Source organism: Ovis canadensis, chromosome 19, assembly GCF_042477335.2.
Source record: "Ovis canadensis isolate MfBH-ARS-UI-01 breed Bighorn chromosome 19, ARS-UI_OviCan_v2, whole genome shotgun sequence".
NCBI lineage: Eukaryota > Metazoa > Chordata > Mammalia > Artiodactyla > Bovidae > Ovis > Ovis canadensis.
Genome location: NC_091263.1, coordinates 64,651,569 through 64,666,566, shown reverse-complemented (window position 1 = coordinate 64,666,566; position 14,998 = coordinate 64,651,569). Strand labels below are relative to the sequence as shown.

Genomic DNA, 14,998 nt, shown 5'->3' with positions numbered 1-14,998 from the left:
ATACCACATCCTTCACAGATTTGTCCCATAGTTACTGTGAGCCTGTCCATCAATTTTGGCAGCCACTGGCATGTGGGGCAGTTACAGATGAGGGCCCATACTAAAGAATCCAAAAGCAGGAGAATTCTTAAATCTTTATTTAGCCAATTCTCTCAGACCCCAGGCCCTGATGACTATCACCCCCACCCCTTTCCCCACAGGAGGCATTCAGCTGAGGCCACAAAATAGTACATACATTCGCATACATCATCAAAAATACCCAAGGGAAAGACCCTGGCTTTGACTGGCAAACAAGGCACAGACACGTGGGCCAGTGCCCACATTCACAGAGAGCCTGGCCCAGGGACATCCTCCTTGGAGGAGGCAGAGGCACTACTGCTGCACCCTTAGCCAGCACTCCCTGACCTGAAGGTGTGTGAGGAGTCAGAGGGTGCTGGAGAGGGAACCCTAGACTCTTCCTTGATACCTGTCTTATCTTGAACACTCACCCTTGGTTCTGATAGGGCTATCCTGAGACACCCCCCTCCCCCATCCAAGACCCAAATCACACAACCATTCTGCATAGACAAGGGCCCTCATCCCTGCAAATGACCCTATTCTGTTTGTAGGGTCTCCAAGATTCTCATATCTGAGACAAATTTAAAGAGACTTCTGTCTCCTCTACCCATGCTGCAAGCCTGGAGCAGCTTCCAAGGGCAACCCTGGCCCACCATGACCCAGTACGCGACAGGCAGAAGGGTGAAGAGCCATGCTCTGCTCCACCCACTGGTGGACACAGGGGGCCAGCTCCTTCGCTGTTCTCTGGGCTCGTTCCCCCAGCAAGAGAGGGCCTCCATGCACACTCATTCCTCAGGCCACAGGGGCCTTTGCACACTCACACGGCACGCCCTTGGCGCTGCCTACTCTCCTCCTTCCACCCCAGGGTACAAGAGGTCACCCCAGGGGGCAGGCATGCAGGGCTTCTTGGATCTTCTGGCGACAATAGGAGTACTTCTGCAGGATCTGGCGGAGGTGTTCCTCTTCCTCCCGCTGCAGGATGCGCAGAAAGTTGTGTAGCTCAGGCATGCTGAAAGCGTCCCACTGGAGGGGGAGAAAGGAGACACAAGCTATAGCAGGCACTACCAAGCTGGCAGGCTCTCCCAAAAGAAGATGACTTTTATCACGATCATGCAGTTAGGATGGTGCTTTCCAGTGTCAGGTTCTTGCCTGCACGGTCTGTGTTAAGATTCCCAACAACAATATATAGAGAAGATGGGTCCCACAAAGTAGGGCAGTGACCTTGCAGACAGGCAACCAAACCAGTGTTCCTTAGCTACCTGTGGACAGGTCATGCCTCCTTTCTCTGAGTTTAATCTCAGTCTGCAGAGGCACTACCGGGGAGCTGGAGAGCTTCCTGGTAAAAAGTTCTAATGCCTAAAGATGGGCACCTCCATGTTGTCCTGTGCCTATCTGTGTGGCTCTGACCTGGCCTGAGATCACCATGCCATCAGATGGACTCCTGCATCTCCTGAGGACTTCCCACAACAGGAAAGAGCAGTGCATCAAGATAGTTCTTTCTGGTTTCCTGAGACAAGACCTAGACCTTGGCATGAATTTCCTGGAAACCCCCACTTTAGCAGCAAGGCTCACACACTTCTGCAGAGGCTTTGCAGGGCTTGTCCGCAGCCCTGTTGCTCCTTCAAGTCTTACGGTAGCTGCAACCCTCCAGTCCTGCCCAGTCACACCCAAGAAACTAAGGAGAGCTGTTACTCACATTCACCTCCCCAGAGTCATTCTCCTTCAGCACAAAGCTTAGGGCCTTCTCACTGGGCCCTGCAAGGAGCCGGAGGCGTAGGGGCTGCTCATCATCGGACAGCTTCCGGAGGTACACTGTGGGCCAGGGAGAGGGAAGGGAGGGTTTAATTAGAGCCAGGCACAGGCCCCTCAGCTCCCGCATGCACAGGAGCACATGCCCCTACATGTGTATATACCCTCACACATGGTGGGATGGGGTGGGAAGCCCACCTTGGCCATGGCGCTCAGCCCGCTCAAAGAGTGCAAACTTTCGAGGGTCATCCACCACCAGGAATTTGCGCAACAGGGCCTCGATGACCTCACGTGCCCGTGTGCGTGACAACACGTGCAGGTGCTTGACAGCATCCTTGGGCAGGTAGAAGGAGGTGCGGCGTTTCACAGCTGTGCCCCGCCCTGGGCCTCGCCGGGCATCCTGCAGGGAGGGTGGCTTCTTGCTGGAGGGAACCGAGACAGGGCGCACCAGCTTCAGCTGAACCTTGATGAAGCCTGTGTAGGAGCCATCCTTGTTCTAAAGAGGAAAAACCAAACTGTGATTAGGTGCCAGGTGAGATGGAACAGGACTGGAAACTACCAGTCCACTTGGGGCTAGAGTGGGTGTGAATAAATCACTGCTCGGGCCTTCCCAAGAATACCTCAACTCTGACCTTCTGGGCATCAGGCATGTGGCTGGGTTCCTATCTCTCTCCAGAACAGGCTGTCAACTCACCAGGCTCATGAACAAGTTGCTGTTGATCTGGCCATTGTACTCCTTGATCTTCTGCTCGATCTCAGCTTGAGAAAGGTCGGGTGTCTCCCACTCCACGGGCTCGTCCTGAAAGATGGGCAGGCATGGAGAGAGGGCCCTCACAGAACCCATTCCTCTGCAGTGCATGTCACAGGCAAGACGATAAAACTCCTGGTGGACCACTCTGTAAAATGGCCTGTGGGCAGCCTTTGGAAACTGACAACATAGTTCGTGGCCTGATGAAAGGAAACCAGCACAGCTCCTGGTTCTGCATTCTATGGAGACAGCCAAGGCAGAATCATTTGGCTTCTCTGCTGCTGGCCTGGAGCCTCCTCAGCCCTGGGTAAGGTTCTAAGGACACCTTGAAATCAAGGCCAGGATAAGATCAGGGACTCTGAGAAGGAACAGCGTGATCTCAGCACCCTAGTTGGGTGGGGTCAAGGTGTCTCCTGGAGAAGGCAGTTCACTTTGCCTCTCTGCCTTGACCATGACTCACTGCAGGGGGAGAGGTACAGGGATTGGTGCATACCAGGAGACCAGCCACCAGGGGGCAGGAGGAGAGGGGCAACTGCTACAACCTTAACACTTCTTGGTGGGGGATGTGGGCCAGGCCTACATGTCTCAGACACAGTGTGAAAACCACTGTGACGTGTCATTTGATCTTGACCCAAGTTGCACAAAAGGCAGCTTCAGGCCAGGCTCCAATCTGCCAGAGGTGGACATGGGCAGCCTTCTAGTAGAGCCTGTCCCACAAGTGCCAAACAGGGAAGCTTATGCACCTCCTCCCTGCTGTCTAGAGGGTTCAGCCCAAAGATTTTAGCTGCACCACTCAGCCCTTCCCCTTGTTCCTCCAGGGACTGGATTCTTGTCAGAAGGGTGGCGTATGGGCCAGGGCTTCAGCCAAACTCCCTTGTTTCATTGCATCAGCCTTACTTCCTGTTGCCATCAGACAGGCCCTAGTAGGAATGGGAGTGTCACAAACTCAGCTGAGATCATCACTGACCAATGCGCTGTCCCAGAGAAGTTCCCATTAGAAGGTCTTCTGCAGAATAACCTTAATCTTCGCTCAGCTTTGAGCCAGGACAGCCAGACTTCTTCCTGACTACTCCTTTGGAGCCCCCTAAGCTTAAACCATCTGATAGGTCAGATGGTAAAGAATCTGCCTGCAATACAGGAGACCTGGGTTCGATCCCTGGGTGGGGAAGATCCTCTGGAGAAGGAAATGGCTACCCACTCCAGCATTCTTGCCTCGGTCTAACACTTTCACTTTCAAGCTTACACCATCTCATGTGAACAATAGGAAGGACAGATGAGGGGTAGGGTAGAGTTCACAGCCTTTTAGCAATATGCTCTTCACCTACTACCTGCAGCTGTTCAGCTGTCAGCAAGCTGTTGACACTGAGGACTGAGGCTCTGGAGGAGGGGTGGGAACCAAAGCCTATTTGCTTCCCCAAGCTTCCAAGTCTCGCAGATAGAAAAGAGCATTGAGAAGTGAAAAACTCTAGCAGAAACCTTGTTGGAGATGGTTGGAAATCTTGTAGGACTGGTAAGAACAAATCATCTGGATCCTGGAAAATGAGGGATGGAGCGGGGGATAAAATGATGGCTAAAGGGGCTGGGAATAAAGGACGGATGTGTTTGTTCCATCCAAGGAGAGGATTTTGGACAAGGCATGCCCCAGCGGAAAGGAGTATCAGGATGGAAGAGGTGCTAGGGGCAAGAGGAAAGCTGAGCAGAATCTAGTGCCAAGGCAAGAAGGAAGAGAATTCTGTTTACAGAACAGGGTGATCAAAGGGATGCTACTCACTTATTCCCCTTCCTTATGATGGCTCTGAGCTCTAGCCTGGGTCCCCCCTCTTCCCTCCCTGGGTTGTCCAAGAGCCCCAGACTGGAATGCAGTGACCTCAGTTCCAGCCCCTTCCCTTCTCCAGGTGAACCTCCCTCAAGGACTTGGGACTGGAGGTACTGCACTGTCCTGCCAGGATTCTAGAGAAAAAAGTTTCATTTTCCATTTTCTAAAACTGACTGCTGGAGGAGAATTCCACAAGTTTGTCCCAGAGGGACATATAACAGGACCTTGGAATTTCCCTTCTGCTGCACTCTAGCCACTCAAACTCTACTCTGCCACTGTCCAGAGTGACTGATGGTTGTTTTTTTTTTTTCTAACTTATTTTTAACTGAAGGATAATTGCTTTATAATATCATGTTGGTTTCTGCCATAGATCAACATGAATCAGCCATAGATATACATATCTTACATACAAGATATGTATGTATCTTGGGACTCCACAGCCTGCTTTTCAATTGGTTAGTGTCTTGTGGTTTTTCTCACCTTTCCACGATGGAAAATGGCTCAGGCCTGAGTGACACAGGGACAGGGACATTCCCAGGGATCCACCCTCAGACCTTGTACCCACACCCTGGACTGAGCTTTCAAGGTATAGAATTTTCATCTAAATAATCACCCATAACTCCTTTCTCTTGGCTCATGTAAGGAATTCTGCCCCATTGCTGCCAGGTATACTGAACTTCACTTCATGGTCCCCATCTCTCTTTCCTGCTCTGCTGAAGTGTACCAGCTCTGAGCCTGATGGTCACACATGGTACACAGCACAGAGGTCTCTGATAATGGGGACATCTGGGAGGCTCTCAGAGGCACAGCTGCTCCAGTACCACACCTTATAGTCCCAAATTAGTAACCCCTATCTCTTGATCCCTCTCAGGGCATTTTACAATCTAGCCTTTCCCACCTTTCGTGGGTAAAGTGCTCCTGAATGCTGACAGTCCAAAACAAGGCTTCCTTCCCGGCCATTCCCAGATCCCCTGGTCTGCTCTGATTTTTTTTGTATATACGCTGCCCAAGCGAGTACTCCTGGTCCACCGAAGAGGAGGGGAGACTGAGAATCTTCCACATTCCAGCAGCTGGTGACAGGCCGGGACCGGCAAGAGGTGGGGACCAAGCTAGCTCCATCCAGGAGTAGAAATGGAGGGGCCTGGACCTTCCTTTGCCTCTCTCCTAAACACACTTCTCAATTCCCGGCGAGGACTCCTCCCCATCCACTTCCTCCAGGTCCCCCAGAGAAGGGGTGGGAGCGCCCACACGCGGAAATCGAGGTGCTAGTCTAGACTGCACAGTCAGCCTTAGTAAGGGGTGGATAATGCCTGTCCCTGGTCTACCCCAAGCCACTCAGCTGCTTCCCCTGGTTCAACCGGTCTGTGACAGAAACAGCAAGGGCTCGGCACCCAGTACCGATGTGCTGAAAGCCCGACACACGGTTCCGAGGGCTGGCCCCGGTCCGATTCGAGATCCACGCTGACAGGAGGGCGGAGCGGCCCACAAACTCTCGAGACTGCAACGTACCGTGGAGGGGCGGGATCCCAGAGATCGCCCCCGCCCGCCTCCCTCAACCTCCGGTCCCCACCTGGTCCCGACGCGGCCTGCGCGCCAGCGAGGTACGCGCAGTGAAGTACTGCTCGAGCTCTGAGTCCGAGTCCTCCTGGCTGCAGTAGCCACTGCTTGTCGTGCTGTTCCAAGTCATCTCGAAGGAAGGCGTTCCCGCGTCCGCCTCACCCATCGCCGCGCCAGCCAGCCCGCCAGCCCCGGTGCACCGGTAGACTCCCACCACCGCCCCAAACGCGTGTGCGCGTGCGCGCCCGTATATGAGTGTGCGTGCGCAGGAACCAGTGTCCGAGCCGCAACCGTTAACACTGAAACGTAGACAGCCAAGACATAGCTGTCATCTCATTGGAGGAGGGATGTCGAAGGGCGGGGTCACACACGCCTCGCCTCCAAGAATGATCTCAGCCCTGGGGCAGCTCAGTTCAGCGCAGTCTCGCAGGCCCCGCCTCCCAAGGGACACTATGGGGCTTGTGCGCGTGTGCACCAGCGTGGCCTCGAGGCCGGATGCAGCTGCGGGAAGGTGCGGAAGTTGCACTTGCGCGCAGTCTGGGCGGCTCCGGGCGATTAGGGCCGAGTCAGCACCCCCCGGCACCCCTTGGAGCCCGCGCGCAGAATTAGCCACTCTCTGCCTCCGGGAAGTCGGCTATCAAAACGTTTATTGCGCGTAGCGCCGGGCGGCCCTAGGGAACGCCTCCAATGTGGCCCCGCTCGTCCACGCATCCCTGCGTTGCCCGTAAGCTCCCCGGTCCCGCGCTCACCACATTCGTGTCCCGCTCCAGCGCCGGTTCCCAGCCCAGGTCCCGGGGCCCGCAGCAGTCTAGGGAGACGAGCGCGCGGCAGCGGTAGTGGCAGGTGAACTTGCAATCTGCAGAGAGGCCTGGCCATAAGGTGGAGGAACCCCAGCAACCAGCTCGGAGGAGCGTCCCGGGGACAGAAGCGAAGCCCCGGGATGAAGGCCGTTGCTCGTCGTGTTCTCCATGACTGGCCTTATCTTAGTCCCCGTTAACACCCACTGCCACTCAGATTTTAGAGTCTCCCCTGCCGCCGCGCCTCCCCCCTCTGTTCCCCCCCCCCCCCCCCCCCCCGCCCCGGGCCTGGAAACTGGCAGGGAAGACTTCATGCTGTTAGGGATCCAGGCCTGCTCAACAGTTGGATTTCTAGCGCCTAGGGCAGAACTTCCCCTTCCTCATTATCAGCGTCCCTCCCTCCTCCCATTTACTGGAGGGGGAAACAAAAAAACTTTTAACTCAGTGCCTCTTCGTGTCATTTTTCTCTATTCCCCTTACACTCAAAACTTACCAACACTGGTCTCTTACTTAATTCCTCGCCTTCATCCTCTACCCATTCCAGTCTTGCTCTCCTCCCTCCAGGGAACTCAGAGACCGAACCGCGGAATGCGGTGGTCCCTTCACCTCTTCAGCATCGTCTGATGCTTGCTCTCCGGATTCCCCGGGGGCCCTCACTACCGCGGTTTTCCTCCCACCTCACTGTAATCCCTGTCCAGGGGGCTTTAGTTCTGTTTCAGCTTCCAGATCTAATGGTGGAGAGTCCGAGGCCCAGTCCTGATCGCTTTTCTTCTCTGTGTACACTGACCTACCTTAGATCCAAGGCTTCCATCTGACCTCCTTGAGATCAAATTCTGTGTGTCAGTATCTTCATTTGGCTGTCCAATAAACATTTCAACCAGACATGGCCAACATTTAACTCACTTTCCTACTCCTTTTAATTCTTCACTTCTCCTCACCCTTGCCCTTGCCAGAGTTCAACTCAGCAAAAAACAAAAACCAGACCAAACCACCCCAACTCATCCTTGATGCCTCTCTTGTTTCTGCTTCTGACACACACCCAAATTGTCCTGTTTTTCATTCCCATGGCCACTTTATTTCTCCTTGGGAACACTGCTATCTTCCCAGCCCTTGTTCATGCTTTTTGTATGCTGCCACAAGTCCCATACTCGTCCTAGCTGAATAAAGACAAACTCCTGTACTAGATGAGAGGGTCTCCATCACACACAGGCTTGGGACATCTTCCCTAAGTTCCTAAATGGGCCAGAGCAGTGATTCTCCACCCAGGCTACACATTAGAATGACCTGTTTTTAAAAATCGCTGGTACACTCTCAGTGACCTGACTGATTCAACAGGTCTGCAGTAAGATCCAAGGGTAGAGGTTTGGAGGGCTATAAAAGCATCCCAAGTGTTTCTAGATGGTGTATGGCCAGTGAGACAGCAACCTCAGCTTGCTGGTGATTTCTGGGAGGGCAGAAGCACCAACTGGCGTGTGGTTGCGTTTCATGTTTTAGCAGCTGGTTGACTGAACTTCCAATAGGTATTTGCTAAAGACAGACTCAAAACTCCTGCTTGTAGCCCTGTGCCCAAGTTTCTATTTCCAGGCCTTCTCCCATAGGTGGGTAAGTTCCCTTCACCACAGGGATTCTCCTGGGGGACTTGGCAAGTGAATCTTTCCAAAGGGGTAAGTGTAAGAATGTGAGTCCAGAGACTGACAGGCACAAGCCTTTCTCAAGAAGGGCCAAGGCACTGGTTAAACTTGAAAGTAGTACCTTGTTTACAGAGAAGCACGTTTGCCTAACTGTCTCAGAGGCAGGTGGAGCTTGGCAAGGTTATAAACTATCAGCCCGCACTCTCTTGTGCTATGGGGCAAAGGTTACAGACCTGGTCTGTGGGAACTGTCCCCCCTGACCCCCTCCATCGCAACTTGGCCCTCAGCGACGGGGCTGTCCCTTGGCTGCCCGTTTCGCTCCCGCCAGCTCTTGGGTCCGCTACTCACGCGCGCACTGCAGACCCTTGCGCACGACGCCCCAGATGAAGTCGCCACACAGGTCACACCACGTGTGCGTGGCGGGCCCCGCCGGCTGGAAGCGGTGGCCCCGGCCCGGGACCTGCTGCCTTGCGGCGTTGCGAGCTGTGCCCGGCGAGATGCGCAATGCATTGGCACGCTCGAGCCGAGTGCGCCCCGGGGCGGCGCACCGTTCGGGTGCCAGTTCCCGCAATTCAATGAGCTCAGGCTCAGCGGACATGGCCCGGTCGGGCCGGGTCTCCGGCCGGTTCTGGGCGCTAGCGAGCGCGGGGCGGGCGGGGCCGCGGGGCGGGCCCCGATTCGGCGCCGCCTCCAGGATTCAGGCAGAGCGGCGGGAGAGCAGAGGAGAGCCGCGCAATGGAAACCTGGGCGCCCGCGCTGTGTCGGCCCGCAGGCGGAGTGGGACGGCGGGTGCGGCTGGGGGCTGCTCTCTCAGAGTCCCCGCCCTCCGTTTCCTATCCTCCCTTCATCCCGCGAGCCACTCCCCTCCTCTTAACAACCACGATGACCTCAAGGGGCCACGAGGAAACAGGCGTGTTTGTGGAAGCTAGCTTTACTTTACAGTACTAGAGGAAGAGGGTCCCCACATCCGGCCCTTGTCCCCTCCCCCCCGCCCCCCGCCCAGGCCTCCTGCCCCAGCTTGGGGAGGCTGCACCCTAAGCCTTCGCGCCTGATAGAGCAGGAAGTGGGGAGCGCTTAGATGGGGGGAGATGGGTCAACAGCTCTTCCCGCCTGCTATCCTCACCACCCGGGAGGCTGGGGCACTTGCAGAGGCCAGATTGAGATCCAGAGGTTTTGGGGGGACACTCGAGTGGGTTGTAGGCACGGGTGGTTGGCCCTCAGCCGCTGCAGCCTTCACTTGGCTCTGTCCCCCTGGGCTGCCAGGACACAAGCCTTTCCATGCTTCTCCCAGTGCTTGACTTGGCACTCCCTGCAGGCAAATGGGCCGGTGAAGATGCAGTGATCCGAGGGGTATGGGAATGGGGGTCCAAGGTCCTAGGATGCCCTCACCTGCAGCAATACCACTCATTCTGGCACCGGGAGCAACGCTTGGAGGCCTCTGCACTGCAGTAGGCACAGCGGGGCCGCTCTGGAGCCACTGCCTCGAGCACATCCAGCCTGTAGGTCTCAGCCCACCTGGAAAAAGGGTCCGGAAGGACTTGCTGGACCTGTGGGTGGGGGGACAGGGGCAACCCCACCCACATCCACGCCGCTGCCTCCCTTCTCCTCTTCTGCTGGCTTAGCAGGCCTCACCTTCGCGCCTGCAGCCTCAGGTCCTGTTCCGAAGGGCTAAATACATGCCGCAGCTGATGCTTGGCGATAGCCTGCCACTTGCCTTTGTTCTCTCGCTCTAGCCGCTCCCAGATTTCTGGGATCTGGGGAAGAGAAGCAGAGAGTGGCAGGGAGGAAGAGCTGGTCAAGTGAGCAGTGGTCCTGACCAACTAACTTCCAAGAGCCTACCTGTTCCAACACCAGGTCCTTCTTAGGGGGCTGGGCTTCGGTCAGGGCCAGGTGAGCCAGGAAACCCTGCAGGTCTGACAGGTTGGGCAGCTGGTCGAGCAGTGTGTCTGTGAGGAAGGCCCGAAGCTGCAAGGGTGTCCAGGGGAGGCAGTGTGAGGTGGTGCTGACCAGAGGGTGGAGGAACAGACAGGGCCTGGGCTGGGCTGGGCTGGGCTGGGCTGAGGGTGCCAGTGGGACCCAGGTCCCACTAGCTGCTGTTATCACCTGAGGCCCAAGGTGTGGAGACAGGGCTGCGGCTGAGGTGGGCGGGCAAAAATAAACATCAAGGGTGACCTAGGGCAGGGCAGGGGCTGTGGACACTCAGGTAGGAGGAGTTCCCTACCTTGAGTAGCTGTCCTTTGGCAAAGCTTGTGAGGCAGTAGCGGGCCCGGGCCTCAGGGCTTAACAGCAGGTTGTATAGGGCGATCCACACCTGCCCATCCAACTTGCTCAGTTTTTGCTGCTCCGAGGGGGTCACTGTATGCCAACGGCCACTCTCAAATTGCTGCAGCTTGCCTGGGAACAGGAACCAACATATGGGGTGCAGGCATTGCGTGCTCTTTGAATGACCGAGCTGCATGGGCCACAGGACACACCCACACTGGGGTGGGGCTCACTTCAGAGCAGCGTGACTCCTCAGTAGTGGGCACACAGGCCTTGCCTGAAACAGAGTCCAGGTCTAGGCCCACTGTGGGTGAAACATCCTGGTATTCTCTTTGGGCAAGGGGGCAAAGTTTACCTGACTGCAAGTGGCCCACCCCATCAATCCTGGAAGATGTCTTGGAAGCAGTGAACTGGGGCTTAGGCGGGTGGAGGAGGACCTTACCTCCTTCCCGCCGGCTCCAGGGACTGTGCTCCAGTAATTCCACCAGGAGACAGGGCAGGTTGTGGGTGCTGAGCATGCGGCTCAAGGTGCTCAGGGAAAGGCTAGGATGGGGATGGGGAGGTGAGTGGAGGTGACAGGCCCAGGCTCCCAGCCCTCCACTGCAGGCCCCAGGCCTGACTGGGTTGCCCACCTATCCACACAGTCTGTGATGTAGCGAAGCACTGAGAGGGCCTTCAGTGCGATCTCAAATTCCATCAGCTCTGCCTGCTTCTGCAGCTCCTGAGGTGGGGGGTAGGGTGGGGCACATGGTGTTCAAGCTAAGGGGGACCAGGGTCTAGCCCTTGCCAACCCCAGGGAACTTCCAGCCCACCTGCATGGGGCTGCTGTACTGGGACTCCTCCTCAGGGGGGGCACCACGGCCACTCTGGGCCACCAGGAGAGTCAGTTTGCGGTGGCAGTAGTCCACCAGGTCCAAGACAGTGTCCTCTGCTGACTCGCACACCTCCTGAAGGGCAGGAGAGGGGGAAACGACCTGGCTCTGATGCTCTGGCCACACAGACACAACCCCCCCCTCACTGCCAGACTCTCGCTGAGGGCAGTAGCCAATGGGCAAGGCGGCTGCCTCACCTTGTGGAAGAACACTGTCTCCAGGAGGTTGATGATGGAGGCCTCGTGGTGTAACTGTCACATAAAGAGGAGGAGGACAGGGCCTGGAGCTGCTGAGAGCAGGATACAGGCTACCAGCCACCCTCTCTAGTTCAGGGCCCTCTGAAGGGGCAGCTGGGGGTATGCACCGACGGCCCAGCTTACCACCATGTATATGGGAAACGTGTTCTGGGGCTTGAAGTCCTCCAGCTTGCACAGCACAGGGAAGACCTTCTGCTTCCACATCTCCACTGCAATCAGCTCTTCCACCAGCGTCGGGATCTTTGAGGGGGAGGGCAGCGGACAAGGGGTGAGATGGGCCTGTCTTGGCCTGCTAACAGGTCAACCCAGTTCAGCCCTCCAAACTCCCGAGGACCCTTAGGCTCTCCTATGCCCCATGAATTCCTTCCCAAACCTCTCTCCTGCACCTTGAACCTTCATTTCCAGCTGCCTCCAACACCTCTGGTAGGGTCTCCATCCCCCAGGCTTCATATGGATTGGTCCTTCCCTTGTCCCTAGGCTGCCATGCTCCCTCTGCACTTGAGCCCTTGCCCCCGCTCCCCCATCCAAGTGCACCCTCAGGCCAGCCTCCTGTTCATGCCTCCTGCTCATGCCCTCTCTTGTCCTTGTTCTCTGATCTTCAGAGGCTTTTGTGTGCCTTGGCCTCACTTTTCTCAGGCCCCTTCACAGTGCCCTATTCCTACCCCACCCCACCAGTAGGGGGCTCCACTTTTTCCTTGTAGAGGAACCCTTTTGTCAGTGATGATTCAGGTCATCTACTGGTGCCACCTCCTGGCTCACATCCCAGTCAAGCCAACTCCTGGTTTCTAACTCCCTGTCTCCTGTTGGGGAGGTTGCCCCCTTCTATGCCAAAGTTCCGCCCCACTTCACTGGGGGCCCCTATCTAGCCTGACAGGCTAGTCAGGAATGCCTTTAGAACCTGGGCCCTACCCCTACAGCCTAGGCTGTTCTAGGATCCAGGACTATCTCCCTAATCAACTTGCACCCTGCTCCCCACCAGGCATGCCAGGGTCCTGTCCCATAGGGGTGCTAAATCAAATGTGTAACACACTCTTCTTTCTCCTTTGGGGAGGACCGAGGTGCCAGTCAGAGGGAAGTGTAGGCACCCAGTTTCTGAGAGGGTAGGGTGGTGGTGGGGTGTGGAGCGGTGAAAAAGCAGGACCCCTGCCTGTGACTCCAGCGTACCTTCCCATGGGTGACCAGCAGCTCCTGGATGGGCTCGCCCTGGCTGGCCGTGGCATCGAGGATGGCCTGCATGTTCAGTTTCTCCAGGTTCTCATGCTGCTGGTTCCACCTGCCCCAGGTTGTATGTGCATGTGGGTGCACATCTGTGCAGTAAGAGCGGGGGTCGGGGCTGGGTGCTATTGAAGCCTAACCCGATTCTGAGGGGTCCAAGGTGGCTCAGGACCATATAACCCTATCTCAGAGAGCTTTTCCTCCCCACCTTACGGGCCCCTCCACGCTGGGCAAACCCTCCCCCGACAGGACTCTGGCCCACACTCCCCCAACTCAAGGACTCTGACCCCATGACGCCACCTGACCCTGTATTCAGCGGCCTCACCCTCTGGAGCCCATATCGCGCAGCTGGAAGCTGCGCAGTCCCCGGACTAGCACGTCAGCCTCGCCCGGCAGCAGCAGCTCCAGGTCGCCCATGTCTCCGCAGGGTGAGAGCGTGAAGGTGGGGTCTGGCTCTCCACAGGCAGCAGCTGGCTCTGGGGTGGCGATGCCGACACGCTCGGGGACCACGGTCTCCCGCGGGGCCGAAGTCTGGGACCCTACGGTTGCGGAGCGGTTGCTGCGCGTGAGTCCTCGCCGCCATGGAAACGGTAAGCTCGGCGCCTGCGCAGTGCTACCTGGGCCCCGCCCCGCGCCCCCCCACCCCCCACCGCTGGGTCCCCCACCCGCCAGCGTCTTGCCTCCTAGTCAGGCTGCGGGCAGCAACTCTTTTTGGACTCCTAATGCTTTCTCTCTCACAATCGGCTGCAACTCGAGGGTTCCAGACTCCTGCATCCTAGGCTCCCTCGTCAGATGGATGTCAAGTCGGCCCGCCCCCCACCAGCTCTCCCAGTAGCTGCTCCCTTTCCGCCCACATTTGATACTCCTCTCTGTGTCCTCCTTGCTCCAGCATTTCTGGCGTCCAGCTCTACCTCGTTGGCTCTATCCCCAAAATACTGCGCAGGGCTCACAACTTCTCTCCTTCCTACTCTGGGCTGCCATCACCTCTCATGTTACTGATACTGGACCCATTTCCACCCTTGACTTTTCTGACCTTTCCCCTGCCTTGTAGCATGTGGGATCTTATTTCCCTGACCAGGGATCGAACCCCAGCCCTTGGCAGTTTAAGAGCCTGGATGGAGTCCTAACCACTGGACCTCCAGGGAATTCCCACCAGGAGTCTTTTAAAGGTGTACATGAGGGACTTCCCCGATAGTTCAGTGATTAACACTCCACGATTCCAGTGCAGGGAGTGTGGATTTGATAACTGGTTGGGAAATTAAGATCCCACATGCAGCATGGCCAGGAAAAAAAAAATTTGTACATGAGACATTCCTTCCTCACATGACAGTGGATCTGGCTGCCTCTGGCCCTCAAAACATTGAATACTATAGTGGCTCAGATGGTAAGGAATCTGCCTGAAGTGCAGGAGACCCAGGTTCAATCTTTGGGTCAGAAAGATCCCCTGGAGAAGAAAATGGCAACTTTTCCAGTATTCTTGCCTGGAGAATTCCACCGACAGAGCAGCCTGGTGGGCTACAGTGCATGGGGTCACAAAAGAGTCGGACACCACTGAGCGACAGATAGATGTCAGAGATTTCAGATGTCCAAAGCAGCTTATCCATAGCTCTGCAGAATCAGGCTTTTGCCTCCTCTCCTACCTCCTGACTTTGTTTCTTGCCCCGCTCCCCCTTGCCCTCTATGTTCCAGTCCCATGGGCTTCCCGTGTCTTCCTCACATATCCCAAAGCAGATTTTGATTCAGGGCTTTTACACCTGTTACTTCTGCCTGGTGTATTCTTCCTTCTTCAGGGTTTGGTTCAGCTAAGCCTTCCTTGCCTATCTAATACAGAGCAGTCTCAGCTCCTATCCCAACTCACTTTTCATCTCAGCTTTCTGATTGTTTCTTTCTGGCTGATTATTTCAGTTTATAATTAGTGGGCACTTTTACATGCCCATTGTCGGTTCTGCCCACCAGATGGCGCTCCAGGGTGCCAGGACCACAGCTATTTCATTCACTGCTGGTTCTCTCTGGTGGCTGGCTCAGAGGCAGTCTTCA

The 14,998-nt window shown here is 56.2% G+C and overlaps 2 protein-coding genes across 6 annotated transcripts; both read right to left on the bottom strand.

Moving 5' to 3' along the window:
* Nucleotides 1-121: 121 nt before the first annotated feature.
* Nucleotides 122-9,245, bottom strand: RASSF1 (Ras association domain family member 1). 4 transcript variants are annotated; one of them, XM_069561964.1, is made up of 6 exons: nt 8,704-9,245; nt 6,677-6,783; nt 2,501-2,605; nt 2,005-2,302; nt 1,754-1,869; nt 122-1,080 (listed from the first exon to the last, which is right to left on the bottom strand). In XM_069561964.1, exons 1-6 carry the CDS (start codon nt 8,951-8,953, stop codon nt 934-936), a joined length of 1,023 nt encoding a protein of 340 aa, XP_069418065.1. In that variant the 5' UTR covers nt 8,954-9,245; the 3' UTR covers nt 122-933. The 4 variants fall into 4 exon arrangements, with proteins under 4 accessions (XP_069418065.1, XP_069418066.1, XP_069418067.1 ...); XM_069561965.1 differs by having other exon boundaries at nt 5,941-6,783; nt 8,704-9,115; XM_069561966.1 differs by lacking the exon at nt 8,704-9,245 and adding an exon at nt 7,516-7,696.
* Nucleotides 9,246-9,270: 25 nt separating this feature from the next.
* Nucleotides 9,271-13,573, bottom strand: ZMYND10 (zinc finger MYND-type containing 10). 2 transcript variants are annotated; one of them, XM_069561921.1, is made up of 12 exons: nt 13,287-13,573; nt 12,911-13,053; nt 11,870-11,986; nt 11,687-11,740; nt 11,430-11,564; nt 11,250-11,338; nt 11,060-11,160; nt 10,577-10,749; nt 10,195-10,320; nt 9,988-10,109; nt 9,745-9,870; nt 9,271-9,664 (listed from the first exon to the last, which is right to left on the bottom strand). In XM_069561921.1, exons 2-12 carry the CDS (start codon nt 12,980-12,982, stop codon nt 9,589-9,591), a joined length of 1,191 nt encoding a protein of 396 aa, XP_069418022.1. In that variant the 5' UTR covers nt 12,983-13,053; nt 13,287-13,573; the 3' UTR covers nt 9,271-9,588. The 2 variants fall into 2 exon arrangements, with proteins under 2 accessions (XP_069418022.1, XP_069418024.1); XM_069561923.1 differs by having other exon boundaries at nt 12,911-13,019; nt 13,287-13,546.
* Between the last annotated feature and the right edge of the window lie 1,425 nt (nt 13,574-14,998).

Excerpts from the sequence above, each read along its gene's own strand:
- RASSF1 (XM_069561964.1), bottom strand. The coding sequence starts at position 8,953 with ATGTCCGCTGAGCCTGAGCTCATTGAATTGCGGGAACTGGCACCCGAA. Across the intron at positions 6,784-8,703 it reads CAAGGGTCTGCAGTGCGCGC|ATTGCAAGTTCACCTGCCAC; the intron begins GTGAGTAGCGGA and ends GCCTCTCTGCAG. Across the intron at positions 1,870-2,004 it reads GGCTGAGCGCCATGGCCAAG|TGTACCTCCGGAAGCTGTCC; the intron begins GTGGGCTTCCCA and ends CCTGGCCCACAG.
- ZMYND10 (XM_069561923.1), bottom strand. The coding sequence starts at position 13,378 with ATGGGCGACCTGGAGCTGCTGCTGCCGGGCGAGGCTGACGTGCTAGTC. Across the intron at positions 10,750-11,059 it reads CTGGAGCCGGCGGGAAGGAG|GCAAGCTGCAGCAATTTGAG; the intron begins GTAAGGTCCTCC and ends TCCTGTTCCCAG. Across the intron at positions 9,665-9,744 it reads AATGAGTGGTATTGCTGCAG|GGAGTGCCAAGTCAAGCACT; the intron begins GTGAGGGCATCC and ends ATTTGCCTGCAG.